General features: G+C 39.1%; 2 protein-coding genes across 2 annotated transcripts; one reads left to right on the top strand and one right to left on the bottom strand.

Moving 5' to 3' along the window:
- Positions 1–600: 600 nt before the first annotated feature.
- On the top strand, positions 601–9,141 carry LOC103705804 (transmembrane 9 superfamily member 3-like). Its single transcript, XM_088711935.2, has 7 exons — positions 601–981; positions 1,819–1,859; positions 1,960–2,542; positions 4,532–4,669; positions 4,877–5,033; positions 5,236–5,720; positions 8,554–9,141. Exons 1-7 carry the CDS (start codon positions 827–829, stop codon positions 8,771–8,773), a joined length of 1,779 nt encoding a protein of 592 aa, XP_088568061.1. The 5' UTR covers positions 601–826; the 3' UTR covers positions 8,774–9,141.
- Positions 9,142–11,700: 2,559 nt separating this feature from the next.
- LOC103705805 (protein indeterminate-domain 14-like) lies at positions 11,701–14,951 on the bottom strand. The gene is made up of 4 exons (XM_017842442.5): positions 14,157–14,951; positions 13,638–14,037; positions 12,020–12,784; positions 11,701–11,921 (listed from the first exon to the last, which is right to left on the bottom strand). Exons 1-4 carry the CDS (start codon positions 14,281–14,283, stop codon positions 11,825–11,827), a joined length of 1,389 nt encoding a protein of 462 aa, XP_017697931.3. The 5' UTR covers positions 14,284–14,951; the 3' UTR covers positions 11,701–11,824.
- Between the last annotated feature and the right edge of the window lie 247 nt (positions 14,952–15,198).

Raw genomic sequence — 15,198 nt, forward strand, 5'->3', positions numbered from 1 at the left:
AGTATTAAGATGTGTTAAGTATTGGCTCTTTATCAACCAAGTTATCAAACTCAACTTAAGCCCCAAAGCAAGTTATCAAGCTCATGTTCATTTCAAATCAAATAATCTTGTAGAACAATAAAATAATGTAATATATTCATCGAAACCGCCGAGCAATTGCACAAGATTTCATTTTTCATATGAATTTCTTCCTAGAGTCTTGGTGCCATCTTAAGCTCCTTCTCTTGTTTGATTTTATTAGCCCTTAATGTTGAACTTGTGTAACCCAAGTGAGATAGCATGGGATCCTTGTCCAATTAAAAATTTTGTCTATCATTCACGTTTGTAGCTAAACACATTATAACTTTTAATCTTTCTTCTTCTTTTTCTTTTTTAAATCTTAAAGACGGCAAGAGGAGTATGCTCACAAACAATGTGCAAAGTTTTGGAAAGCAAAGATCATCACTCATTTTAGTAAAGAACACAATTGCCTAGGTGAAGATCCAGAATTGTATTTTTTGAATAGAAGGTTGGCAAATTGTTGGTCATCTACATGCAAACTTAGGATAATGGGCTCCAATCTGGCTTATTTTGCCTTCAATTATGCACACCAGTGGAAGCATTAATTTTATAACAATCATATAATCCACTCTTAAATACTGAGTACCGAATTTCTCATATTTCTCCTTCAAAGGTGAGTATTAAATCAAGAAGAGGAGGACATGTAAAAGGATGGATAGTATACGAATCCATACGTGTGCAGTTGGTCTTCGTACGCCGGGGGGCTCTCGTTGTTATAGTGCACGGAAGAGGTACATCTCTTCACGTCAAGGGAGTGGAAAGAGGGATGAGGAAGAGGGCGGTGGCTCCGGCGGCGGTGGCGGCGCTGCTGCTGTGTTTCGAGATCGCCGGAGTCGTATTGGGCGCCTCCGACCGCCGCTACAAGCCGGAGGATCCGGTCCCCCTATATGCCAACAAGGTCGGTCCCTTCCACAACCCTAGGTGAGACCGCTGCTCTCTTTTCTCCTCTTCTCTTTAGCCGGAAGGTCCTCAGATCTTTTTTTTTTTTCCCTTTCCGATACGGGAGATTTCTAGGGTTTAGATGATCCCGGTCTCCCAGATATGCTGCTGTTTTGGATCCTATGCAGTAGAGGGAGTGATATTTCTTATCTTTTTTCCGCTTTTAAGTAGAAGTGTTTCTTTCTCTTATTGGAGTTTAGAGATCTATAAATGCTGTGAAATTTATTGTATAATGATGGTCTTGAATCAAGCGGTCTCTGTTCCAGATCTGCGAAAAAAATGGGAACTTTGGGGGATTTGATTCTTGATTTATTTCGAGGTGGAGTGCTAATGGGTGGGTCTTATGTGGATGTCTTGGGTCCTAATCGTAGGCTTATATTCTTCTTAGCCTCATGTGATGTTTTGGATAGTTTTGATAAAAAGCTAATTTCGCGGGAACTACATTGCTGTCCTTCAGTTGTTTCTTTTTTAGTAGTTAGAAGTGAGTACCTTAACAAGTATGACGATGCAGGAACCACTAATTGTGATCATACGTTATCAAATCGAATTCCTTAATTACTAACCTGGATATTAATAAAAATCCTGCAATAAGAAAACAAAGAAACAAACTACTGAAAATTTTAATAGATTTAAAAAAAAATGACGGAATAATCTTATCACATAATTGAAAATCATTTTTTTTGAGCTGTTTGAGGATTTAAAAGTCTTCGAATTATTGTGATTATTTTTATTAATAAAGCTTAATTGTCGGGTCATATGTCGTTCATATTCAGTATTTTTGCTTACATCGCCCAGATAACATTTGCTTATGTTTTCCAGTGAGACCTATCGGTACTTTGATCTCCCCTTCTGCACCCCAGGTTAGTTTCTGGTCCATAGACTTCAACCCTCTTATCTCTTTCCATCATGTTCTTTATGTACATATTTTTCCCATGATTCATACATAAACATTATCAACAGAGCATGTGACCGAGAAAAAAGAGGACCTTGGTGAAGTTTTGAATGGGGACCGCCTTGTTATTGCCCCATACAAGCTTGATTTTCGTGTCGATCGAGATTCCAAAGTGGTCTGCAAGAAGCAGCTCAAAAAAGAAGACGTGGCCAAGTTCAGGAATGCCATAATCAAAGACTACTATTTTCAGATGTACTATGATGACCTCCCTATTTGGGGATACATTGGAAAGGTTGACAAGGAAGGCAAGGACCCAAGCGAGTTCAAGTACTTCCTTTACAAGCATATCCACTTTGACATTCTCTACAACGATGACCGTGTGATCGAGATTAATGTTCATACCGATCCCAATGCACTGGTGGATGTCACGGAGGACAGGGATATTGAAGTAGAGTTTTTATATTCTGTGAAGTGGAAAGAGACAACCACACCCTTTGAGAAGAGAATGGATAAGTATTCACAGTCCTCTTCGCTGCCACACCACTTGGAGATCCATTGGTTCTCGATAATTAATTCATGCATCACAGTTCTTCTCTTGACTGGCTTTCTTGCCACAATTCTCATGCGGGTGCTGAAGAATGATTTCGTCAAGTAAGAAGTCTTTTAAATCCCTGAAACTTATGTTTTATGCTTCATGTTTGTGTATGTGAGATGATTGTCATGGTATATAAAAGAAAGTGGCTAGACAAAATCTTGAAACACCTCAAAGGATACAATTATTTTAGATTTAAATATGGAGAAACTATTAACTTTACATCCAACCCATTTTGTGAAACTTTTCAATTTTCACCCTCATAGTATCTGTATTACATTCATTGCTCGTTCAGTTGAAGTATCTCTGCTTTCTTTTGAATGCAGTGATTTTTGTCAAAAACATGTTTCATAATTTTTGCATATGACTAAGTCTTCACATTGCTGGAAAATATTGATTATGCTCGGTAAGTATGGTCAGATAAAGTGTCATGTAAGAGAAAATAAATATGCTGAACTATATTTTATAATACACTGGATGTAATTGTCTATAGCAAAATTATGTCTCGAGATTATTGAAGACAAAAGGATATTAGTTTGTGCACTATGCATTAAAGCTCGAAAATCAGTATAGACAGTTGACAAATCCAAATCATATTTGATAATGTGAAGCTTGTAACTGTGTTTAATAAGGCTTCAATTCGATCAGCTGAAGTCGCCAAGTCTCTTTCCTCTACATCACTTCATGATGCATTTGCTGCCACCATGATCAAAAGAAGCTGATTTTTCCCTGTTTTGTGATGGTGCTTCTATCTATTTTTTTTTTTTTTGCTCGACATTGTAGCTTACCACACTCTCTTCTTTTTTTTTGTAAATACTTTTGAATTTTTGAATAAAGGCTGGGTGGCATCTTTTTTCCTCCCTTATCATGAAAAACAAAACTTATAGTAAATTGCCATTCATTCTTAAAATTAACCAATGGCAAATGTACCACTAACATATCCTATTTTTTATAGTGCGCACTCTTTTTTAAGCTACATAATTAGGATAGTATGCCATGGAATCAGTAAATTATTAAATATATGTTAGTGCTTGAATGTCTGGGCATGTTCAATTAATAGACAGGGAGCAATAGATGATGAAGGTCATGAGCCTTCGGGTTCATCAAGTTTCCAAAGTAAAAAAAAAAGAGGAGGGTCAAAGCTCAACTTTGTTTCGCGCATGGTGTTGGCATGGCATTTGTAAAACTAGAAATTCCGACCGCAAATTTTTTTAATATACAATCAAATATCTATGCTCATCGTGTCGTTCTAGTATCTCCCACATGCCTATTATTTATTATCATGGACTAAAATAACTTGCAAAGATGGTGTAAGCTTCATTTTCATCTACTTGGACTTTTTAAAGACTAGAAGCATGACCTCTTATTTGCCTACAAGTCATATTCAGTACTCCTGCAGCAGCTTTTATGAGCTGTATGGTTGAACAACTAGAGATACAGACATTTTGTCATCCCTAGTCTATTTGTATCTACTACTTTGTGGCTTTATCTGGTGATCTGTTAGTCTGGATATGTTAATATATTGGGTCAGATGATACGGGATCTGACAGGTGGGAGGATGGAGGGTGAGGGAATGGAGGAACCTAGGCCAATGACCTTATTTTAACCAGTGGATAAGGCAGATACTCGCATATATCAGCAGACAAATTGCTATACTGAAACTCATATTTCTATTGTCTCAATAAGTTTCTGACCTTGAGATACAGATTATATTTGAAAAATTATATTCTGATGCTTACATTGTGCTCCTAACCTGTATTACCTGGACTGTTCATTGAAACTTAAACATGGGTATGGGTAAGGCACCTACCTGAGTCTGGGTTCTCAGGAAATAATTCTAAGAGCTTAGTGAGAACCAACACTTGAGCATCCACACGAACCTGACATAGCATGTATATAACTTTTAATACTTTGCATTGGTAGATTGTCTTGCTTTATACTTCTGCAATGGTAGAGTGATTTTGCTTTGTTATTATGTGTTCTGTATGCAAAGTCTATAAATACATTGCTGGACTGACAAATTATGCTTTCATTTTTTTGTGTCAAAGGTATGCTCATGACGAGGAGTCTGCTGATGACCAAGAGGAGACTGGGTGGAAATATATTCATGGGGATGTCTTTAGGTTCCCAAAGAACAAGTCACTTTTTGCTGCATGTCTTGGTTCTGGCACCCAGTTATTTGCTCTGTAAGTTAAAATTTGATTGCTCCATAAGCATAAGTTAAGCATGAATGTTTACAAACCTTTTGATTTCTAAGTTCTAGATTTTTGAAAAGTACTAATATTAGTTCTTGTGGGTTAACTAGCATTTTTTTATGATATTGGAGCTTTACTGAGACTATAAATTGCGTACTTGGATTTATCTTACACCTTTTTTCCTGACCTTCCTTGCAGCACGGTTTTTATTTTTGTTCTTGCACTTGTTGGGGTATTCTATCCCTACAATCGTGGAGCTCTTTTTACAGCTCTGGTGGTCATCTACGCACTTACATCAGGCATTGCTGGTTATACTGCTACCTCTTTCTATTGTCAGCTTGAAGGGACAAACTGGGTGCGCCTGATATATCTTTTGCACTAACATGAATTTTTTTGTTCTTGTACATTTACAGACTTACATACATGTGCTCATGCATAAAAAATAAGTCGTTTTTGCATGCATTTAAACCCATTCACAAACACAAAACCTGTATGGGTAGGTGCACATATGATACTTAAGTTATTCTCTTTTTTTTTTTTGTCTTTCTGTTTTGCAGGTGAGGAATTTGCTGTTGACTGGATGCCTGTTTTGTGGGCCTCTTTTCCTGACATTTTGCTTCCTGAATACTGTTGCCATCATTTATAGTGCTACTGCAGCATTACCATTTGGCACCATCATTGTTATTGCTCTCATATGGACACTGGTGACTGCTCCTTTGCTTGTTTTGGGTGGAATTTCCGGTAAAAACAGCAAGACAGAGTTCCAAGCTCCTTGTCGTACCACCAAGTATCCTAGAGAGATTCCACCATTGCCCTGGTATCGAGAAACTATCCCACAGATGGCAATGGCTGGGTTTCTACCTTTCAGTGCCATCTACATTGAACTTTACTACATATTTGCAAGTGTATGGGGCCACAGGATTTACACCATATATAGCATTCTCTTTGTAGTTTTCATTATTCTCCTCATTGTCACTGCTTTCATTACCGTAGCACTGATCTACTTTCAGCTGGCTGCTGAAGATCATGAATGGTGGTGGAGGTAAGCCAGATGTTTTGTCCTTAATTTATTAACCAAACTATCTATACCCTGCATCTCTCTACTTCAGATGTCTTTTCTTTTTCTCTCTGATTTTTTGTGGGGAGCAGCAAGGGTTTCCTAATTGAGGATTCTCCCATGCCTGCTGCAGATGTTCTATTTCTTCATTTCTGCTTATGTTCTTCAATTTCTGATATATGTAAAACTGCAGTCAGGATTATTTTGTACACGGTCAAAAATTAATTTGGATCATAAGTTTGCTTTTAATTCTGATATATCTTTGCTGCCTTTTTGAAAGCCTTGTGGCATAAGTAATTTATAATGTTAGATTTCTTAAACCATAGGCTAGTGCGTGTTTTGTGTCCCTCAGCTTGCTGTTGAATGCATATCCTCAACTGCTATTCAACCTTTTAATGGTACATTTCTGATGACAAATAGTAAAATAAATTGTCTTAATATGAATCCTCATTTTTTGCTCGTTTGATATTTTGGTGATTGATGAACCATATGACCATCACCATAACATTAAGCCTGTGGGCCAACTTTGTGAATCCTATTTGCTAGTTGTTTCTCTCAAATTTCTTGATTAAGCTGTGTCTCTTCTTTACAAATTTCTCAAGTAGAGTCCTCAGTAAGCAATTTCTGAAAATACATTTACATCTTTCTTTATTTTTTGTCCATATTTCTCGAGAATCTAATTTCTTCCCTCCGATCCATCTAACTTGTTTCAATGTCTCTAAATTTCCTTTTCCTTATTTTGGCTAATTTATAGATTTCATTCCCGTCCTTAACTCTCTCTAACTTTCACTGATCACTGAACATATATCGATGACTCCACATTTTCTTTTTCATGGATGTAAGCATCATGCTCACGTATGTTTTGCTCTATGATGTTTTTTTATGGTGTTTTAAACTCACTTGCCTTTTCATTCTTTTTTTTTGAGCAATAAAAATTCACCTTTACAACACTCTGCCATCTACTATAAATTTATTTTTCTGCTTCATCCTATATTTGAAGAGTAAGGTGTAAATATTGTAATTAGTTCTATTAGAAGTTCAGTTTGGGCCCATCAGGCTATGAAACCACAACCTAAGGAGTGTTCAATCTTGTGCTGGGTTTACATTCTTGTTTGTTGAACATATATCTTTCACTGATGTCCACAGAACATTGAAATTTCATGTGGCACAAAACTATAGATGTAAGTTCTGACTACTGAGTTACTGCCATAGAATTGGTATCACTACCTATAATATTGTTTGTCATATCAATTTGAATATGCAAATTCAAATGCCCCAAACTATAATTCATGGTCCAGATGCCTGTGCACTAGTACTTCCTTTGCCCTTGCTTTACTGCCCAACTCGCAAAAGGATTTGCTTTATCTTTTAAGTTTGGACATGTCGCCACTTGCTCTTTAATTTTGTTCATATACAACCCTTAAAATACTTGATATTAAATAATTATTCCAACTTCTTTAGCTGTTTATTTTTTTTTGACTTGCAATTTCTAATGTTGCCTTTGCTTTTGTTCTTCCCCACTTTCATGGATATGTTGAAACTAATGCCAAAAGATAGGCGAGAAATAATGCAATCATTTATTCCAATGGCTTCAGCTGCTCGGCTTATTAGTAGTTATTCTGCTTATTCTGTTGTTAATAGAACAGTTTGTTATGAGCAACGGCTTCTAATTGTTGGCTTCTATCCTTTATTATTCATATCCCATATCTTTTTTATTATAGGCACACAGCATTTGTTTACCTGTCTGCTTGATGTTATATCATTAATGGTTGCAATTTTTTTTTAACTTTTAACTATTGGAGTGGATTTCTAGTAGTTTTGTCTACTAGAATTTTCATACACAAAATATAAAAATGTGTCAATTATATTTTTTGCCTCAAGCCATTACAAGACCTTGCTAAGCTTCACAGACATTAGATTTCACTTCAAAAAAAGCTTATTGTTGCTTAATGAGATTTGTAAGCTTGGTTAGTGTGTTCTCAGCTCCCAGTTGAGATTCTTAATGCTGCATCTGAACTAATTGTAATTCTTATTGCTTCAGCCATCTACTGTTGATGTTGTGTTTTGATATGGGTTTTTGAATTCATACTATATGTTTTCATTTGAATTTTGGTGTTATGTATATATAACACATTTTGTACAATTAATAATTTTTTTTTTAATAATAACATTTCTGCAAACATTTACAACTGATCTTTCACCAGAAGCATTTGGTTGCGTGTCTCAAGTTGCAGCCCATGAATATAGTTGTCTGGGTTAGCAACTGGTCTTTTGTGTAAATATACTCTCTTGTCATTACATGTGTAAAATGAGGCTCTTGTTTTTTGAGTGCTTGCTTGTTTGTCCAAGAAAGTATGGATACTAGTAATTAGACCAATAGGGACATCTTAGTGGAAAAAAGTCCTAATTGTTTGTTAATTAAATAGTTTTCTTTTTTTTGATCTTTTGGCCATCTGCCCTCCTGTTGTATATGTGAACATAGAAAGTAGATTTGGTGCTGCATGTTCTTCACAGATATGAACTGAACTTGTTCCATATCCATGATCGACTTCATAAAATTTTGATCAAACATGATTCAGAAGGGTGCCAAGCTGAAGCAGGAGGCACTTAGTAGATATAGACATTTATTCGGAAGTATACCCGCTTACCGTAGGGCCGATATTTTTTGAATGTCTTTTCCTAAGACACCCTCCCGTCTTTTTTTTGTGTGTAAAAAACAACCCTTTCTTTTTCAAATATCAAGAAATACATCTGCTGTACTACTTATACATGATGCTCCTTGCATAATGATGATGTATTTCTGCTTAACCTGATGCAGGTCTTTCCTTTGTGGAGGGTCGACTGGCTTATTTATTTATGGATACTGCTTGTACTACTACTATGCTCGCTCAGATATGTCAGGTTTCATGCAAACTTCTTTCTTCTTCGGGTATATGGCTTGCATCTGTTACGGTTTCTTCCTAATGCTCGGGATGGTGGGCTTCCGTGCTGCCTTGCTGTTTGTCCGTCACATATACCGGTCCATCAAGTGTGAGTAGCCAGTTCCCGGATTGCGATCAGATGCATGCTTCTCTTTTCAGTTATGTAAATGTTGCTTACGGTGAAAAGAACATGTATGTGATCTGTTGAAGGCTGAAATTACATGCAGATTGGAAGCAGCAGCAACAGTTAAGTAGGACCATTACTTCTAGAAATAGGTACTTCCTATGAATCATAAAGTTTGGTAGGATAGCACCTGGACATTTCCTGAAACAGATTCCTTCTGATACCTGGACCTATCATCGAAGTCATTGTTTTCTATACTTATGATGAACTTATGTTTGCATGGATTATTCTGTTTGATGCAGTAGTTACATTTCAAAGCTACACGCAGAGAATCTTATCAATGGATCTGTCAATTTTGACACTTGTCTGAGTTAAATGTGGATATTTTTTTGCCTGCTTTAGTAAAGTCTGGGTTGCTGACAATGGGATAAAATGGATATTTTTTTTTCCCAAATTCTTTATAACAGATTATGGATGGATAGTCTAATTGTGGAATTCCTTTGCAAGTTTACATGTTTGTAGAGTTGTTGGGTTGGACCATGTGGTTTTATACCTTCTTCATTATCCATTTAGATTACTATCATCAAAGATTATCCAGTTAGATTAAAAGGTAAGAAGAAAATGGTATTGTCAAGACGACATGCTTTCAGTTGACATGACAAGTGTATGGAAAGGGATGGAGGAGTGCCAACAGCTAGGTCTGGCCATGGGAATTGCTTCGCATGTATCTAATAGATACAAGTACATGTACGTTAAAATGTAGATGTGGGCACACCTATAAATTTCAGAAATGTCAAAAGATACAACATGATATTTATAAATGAATCTCGGCATCAAACTTGATAGTCCTTTCTTAGATTGTTGGACCTTTCATGAGGATTAACATTAAGCCTGAAGCTAATTTAGATAGGAAATTAATCATGAATAGACTAAATAACCTTTGAATTAACTCGAAAAGAACATTCTTCTAACTTGCATAACTCAAATCCAGCGTTAGTCAAAATAGAAAATTTGATTTTGGTTAGACAATTTACTTTTATTTATCTGCAAAATAAGGGAAGATTGATTATTTTGATGACCTTTATTTTCCCTTGTTTTTTAACAATAATAACTTTAGCAAAAGAAAGAAACTGAACCCTGTAATGACATTATTTTTCTTATTCTTTATGAAAGTTGGGAGACCCATCTAAAATTCGTTATGATAAATGAAAAAGTCCATAAAAAAAAAAAACCAACGGGACAAAAAGAGATGAAACTGTGGAACATATTACAGATGGGCTAGGAGATTTTTCGACAGTAACGGCAATTCAAAGTTGGACATCTGACGGAAGATTACTAATTCTTTGAGCCTTTTAGATTGTATACAGTTTTTTCCAGGTTATTGATGGGGCTGCAACTTTGTAAGTTTAAATAAATATATTCAGCTGCTATGGTTTGATGATTTTATCTGAATTAAGAATAATAGATGAGTAACAGTAGCATTACATGTTTTCTAAAATTTTATTTTTGTTCTTTGTTTAACTCCTTTATCCTAGTGTCAAAAAAAAAAGCTGGATGAATGAGTTCTGTTCATACTTTTTTTCCATGTTATCCAAGAATTAGAAATGTTCAGAGAGATCTACAGTGTTGCTACTATGATAGCACCACCTTCTGTAGCCCAGTCACTTCCAACGGCATCCATAACCCCAGCTTTCATGTTTCAGTCTGGAAAGATGATCACCAGAAAGGCTCCAAAGACTGAATGATGATATCCAAAAGACTCCAAGGAGTAAGCTAACAACTCTTTTCTTTCTTTTTCCCATGAAAAGTAAGCTGACAACTCTCTAGTAATTATTATGTTCCCCACCCAAGTGGCCATAAACTAGCTACTGTTCATCCGAAAAATGCACTCACACCATACCCACAGAGAGAGCCTATCAGCCATTTACTGCGGTGAAAAACAGCAGAAGGCCCTCTGATTCTATAATTTTTCTGATTGTACTTTTAAATATAGATCTAACCGAGCCTCAAATTCTCTAATTTTTTTGATCATACTTTTGAATATAAGTCTAACCTAGCTCCAAATTTTATATTTTTTTGATTATATTGGTCCAACTTATGAATCCAATAAAAGTTTCAGTGCAACATCCAAACGGATCCTTAAAAACTATCACACTTGCCCGGAAAAGAGAGCCAAAATAAAAACCAAAAATGAAACCGAAGCTAGCTTAATCTCTAGTAGTGCTCATGTTTATATATAGCAGACAAGTTGCTCCCAGCCCTTTCCCCCCTCTACTCGTCTCAGAAATTTATACGTCAGTATCCATCAGGAAAAGAAGTATGTCTTTATATAAGTTGGCACTGAAAACCATGGCCTGAGGGGGGTTCGTGTTTATCGGTTGGACCCCTCTGAGCTTTTCCCATACTTGCATACGGAGAGAGACACATCCTACGTAACGGAAGAGGACAGTTGAAAGAAAAAGACTATAGCTACAGGAACTCTGACCCCCCCCCCTCTCTCTCTCTCTCTCTCTCTGTGCGTGTGCGTGTATGTGTATGTGCGTGTGTGGTGTGGTGCCCATCACTGTGTACTCGGGCAGTGACATACTCGATTGGATTTGTGTCAGGGGCTCAAAGATCTCAGTGTTCTCTCTATTCCACCACTTCAGTCGTCCTACCGAGCGGCTTTCAAATGGAGAGCGCCTCCAATGGAGAAAATCCTACTCTTTGGAACATGGGAAGATGGCGACTTTTAACAAAGATCATGAAGAACATAAGCCAACCGTAAACCTTATTTTTCTAATTTTCTTCCTCGTAAAATAATAATCATCTCATGACGCCACGAACAGCTTTACGTACGACTGGTCTATTGGATGAGTGGTACACAAAAAGCCATAGAGATATGCACAAACTCATAGGGTGTTTGACAGAAAGAGAGAGATTTGCACGAGTCATTAAGTACTTTTTTTTCCTTAAAAAACAAACACCCCATAAAAAAAATACAAGAAAGAAGAGATCAAACCCATCATCATCATCATTGTCACCTTCTTCCTTGGTTCAAATAATTAACAAAAAAATAGAAGCAAACGAGCACAAGGTTGGTTGTTGCTAGATCCACGCCCCTCTCCCCTCTCCCACCTCTCATGTGCAACTTCTGAATATCTGAGGCAACATAAGAGGTAATTACATCACTCTTTTAATTAGCATGGTAAAGCAAGAAAAAAGTGAAAAGGGAGTCTAGATTGAGGATTGAGAGCTACGCGTTGAAGATCTTCAGGGGGTGGCGCTGGTTGCTATTTTCATCTCCGTCGCCCTCAGTTACAACCGATGACACAAAGCTCACTGCAGTGAGTTCGTTCTCGTCGGCGGGCACGACGGAATTAGCCCGGAACTGCTGCCTGCAAGCACGGCAAGTCATCTGGAGAAGCATCGAGTTGATTCGCTTCATTGTGTTGTCCCTGATGACACAAGCATTCTCAAGCTCAGCCATTGCTTGCTGTCGAATCCTCTTAGCATCGGCGAATTCCTGCTCGGCCAACTCCACTTGCCTCTTGGCTTGCAGCCTTGCTTCATCAGCCAATGCCTTCTCAGTCATTGCAAGCCTTTGCTTCTCCTGAGCCTTGCCGTTGGTCCTTGATGTCCGTTCACCATTGACCGGGGCCCGTTTGCTGTCGCTAGGTCCGATCGACAGCTGCAATTTGGTGGCATGGGCCTCGTGGGAGGCGGGGGAGAGGGTCGCGGTGGTGGTGGTGGTGGCGGGGTGGGAATTGGATGCGGGGAGAAGTTGGAGCTCGACGCTGTGGGGGCGGCGGTGGTCGGATGGTGGAGGAGGTTGGAAAGCAGAGGCGGAAGCCGGCGTTCGCAGGCTGGGCCATGTGGGCGCCCCACTGCTGAAATTGGTGTCACTAGAAGGGCTCGGGCTCGATGCGGTCCGCGTTAGGCAGGCGCGCGGCGGAGTTTGTTGCAGGTCGGCACGAGCTCGGCCGCCATTGCAGGCATCCTGGTGCTCTATGAAGCTCTCCACCCTGCAGCGATGAAAAGAGGAAAGGGATTACAACAGAGTGCGACAGTTCAGCTGTTTCTGGCCTGATGCTAACGATCGCTTACTATAAAGCTATGTGATCTTTGTGAAAAGATGGAAAGGCTAAAGAAAGAGGAGATGATCCTGGAGGGAGAGCTTTCAAAATTTAAGTTTTTTTTTTTTTGAAAAAAAAAAGCAGTCAACAGGAACTCGGACTTGAAAACAAGGAAGAAAGCAACCAGTAAGCATCGGTGTTGGGAAATGTGTATCAGTTCAAGATTTACGTTGATGCCTTGGAATCCTAATAGAAGACCTCCTCGCAGGGTGGTGAGATGACATCAAATTCTAGATTCTAAAAAGCCAAAGGATAATGATTAGCAAACCACATCGTCGGAACTCCATATTTAACACACAAAAATCATCAACAAACAAACAAGAAGAATGAACCAAAATCCTGCCAAAAAAAAAAAACAAACAGAATAAGCCAAGCATATGCAAGATTAGGCTAAAAAAAAAAAGAAACAGACAAAACAGGTATGCGTTGGGAATTGTGTATGTGTTTTATCTGCATTGGTTCCTTATGATAAATCCAGAAAAGGAAAACCAAATTAATGAGAGAAATGGAAGCAAGCTCGAGATTTGGATGCTGCTTATTTCGTTAACTCCAAAGGTTCATCTGAAAGCCAAATCGATACATAAAAACTGCATGGAAAGAAAGAAAAAGAAAATAGAAAAAAAAAAATCCAAGGATCGAAATCTTTGCGATTTTGTGGGGGGGAAATTAAACCAACCAACCAACCACAGATGAGCTTTCCGACAGGGTGATTCGGGAGAGAAGATAAAACGAATGCACTCACCGGGAGAAGACGCGGCCGCAGTCGCAGGAGTGGCCACGGGTGCCGCAGGTCTTGAGGTGGGCCTTGTAGTCGGACTGGACGGCGTAGGCCTTGGAGCAGCGGGCGCAGACCCACTGCTTGTGGCTGCTGTGCTTGCGCCGGAAGTGCTTCTTGATGCCGACGAGGTCGCCGAGGGCGTGGCACGGGTCATGGTGCAGGCAGCTCGGCTCCGGGCACACGAACACCCGCTTCCGCACCTCCGCCGCGTCCCGCTTCAGCAGCTTCCACGGCACCTTGTGCCGCCGCCGGTGCATCTGCAGGTTCTGGTCCCTCTGAAACCCCTGGTTGCAGATCTCGCACACGTAGCGGTCCGACTCCAGCAGCGTCCTCGGCGACAGCGACACCACCTCCGCATCCGGGTCTACCCAACGATCAAATTAGCCAATTTAATCGAAACAAACAATTCGAGGCGACTCCATTAATCGGTAGTCACTGGTAGTACGATTCCTTAACAAAAATTCTTGGTTATATGATAAGTACCTGGAGTTCCTGCTGGCCTTCTCTTCCTCTTGCTATTGGTGGCGTCCTCCAAGCAGGGGAAGGAGGAGGAGGTGATGTTATTGTTGCTGGGGAGGGCCGGGGTTGCCGGCACTGTCGAACCTAGCATTTGGTGGTGTCTGATGTTTAGAGCTTTGACCGCACTCCAAAAAAATTTCGAAAGATTTGGTGTTTATATATTCAGCATTGGATGTAAAGGTTATGTGCAATAAAAGAGTTTGAGAGGTGGTATGGAACAGGGGGATGGCTCAGGAGATGAAGAGATAGGAAAGAGATGGGGTTGGAAAAACAGGGGGAGACAGAGCTTGAGGAACCCGAGGAAGAAAAGGCTCTCTCTTACGCTGCGTTCCCTATTGTTTTATTTTTTATTTTGATGGGGAAATGAGCCTGTCTCATGCTCAATGGAAGGCAGCCTTTCAACTGCTTTGGGAGTTCATGGATGGAGGGGGTTGGGGCTGCTCTCTTATAAGGATGTGTTGCACCTGAATTACTATTAATTAATAAAACGTTTCTAATCTTGCAAGAAATAGAGTGAGGGGTCTGAACCAATCATGAAACTTGAGCCCACCACAGACAAGGGTTGGGTTGGAGCAGGGGAAGAAAAACATCCCCACATAGAAACAAAAGCCCTAGTCACCAAAAATAAAAACCAATATCAGCACTCTTCCCATCAGTAATTCGCATCCACTTATGCTGCCCTCATCCCAATTACAGGTGAGCAGAATTCTCTCTCTCTCAATTATACCCTATACCATATGCAGCAACATGATCGGTCGTGCACCATGCCAATGGTTGAGATGTATTTTTATAGGCCGATCATCAAGATCAGCATATGATGAACGGGGGCTTAGAGAAAATATCTTGGTGATTCGCATGGTGCATATAACCACATGGTGTATACAGCGCAGGATATAATTTCTTCTTTCCTTCTCTCTCTCACACACATATATACACACATCTGCTACGACTATTAGTGATTCTATGCAACAATATGGTACATTTATATGTTGTACACTACTTTCTC

This window comes from Phoenix dactylifera, chromosome 15 (genome assembly GCF_051530095.1).
Source record: "Phoenix dactylifera cultivar Ajwa chromosome 15, Ajwa_hap1_PhDact_Kaust_v1.1, whole genome shotgun sequence".
Classification (NCBI taxonomy): Eukaryota; Viridiplantae; Streptophyta; class Magnoliopsida; order Arecales; family Arecaceae; genus Phoenix; species Phoenix dactylifera.

Excerpts from the sequence above, each read along its gene's own strand:
- LOC103705804 (XM_088711935.2), top strand. The coding sequence starts at position 827 with ATGAGGAAGAGGGCGGTGGCTCCGGCGGCGGTGGCGGCGCTGCTGCTG. Across the intron at positions 1,860-1,959 it reads TCTCCCCTTCTGCACCCCAG|AGCATGTGACCGAGAAAAAA; the intron begins GTTAGTTTCTGG and ends CATTATCAACAG. Across the intron at positions 4,670-4,876 it reads GGCACCCAGTTATTTGCTCT|CACGGTTTTTATTTTTGTTC; the intron begins GTAAGTTAAAAT and ends CCTTCCTTGCAG.
- LOC103705805 (XM_017842442.5), bottom strand. The coding sequence starts at position 14,283 with ATGCTAGGTTCGACAGTGCCGGCAACCCCGGCCCTCCCCAGCAACAAT. Across the intron at positions 14,038-14,156 it reads AAGGCCAGCAGGAACTCCAG|ACCCGGATGCGGAGGTGGTG; the intron begins GTACTTATCATA and ends ATCGTTGGGTAG. Across the intron at positions 12,785-13,637 it reads TGCGGCCGCGTCTTCTCCCG|GGTGGAGAGCTTCATAGAGC; the intron begins GTGAGTGCATTC and ends TCATCGCTGCAG.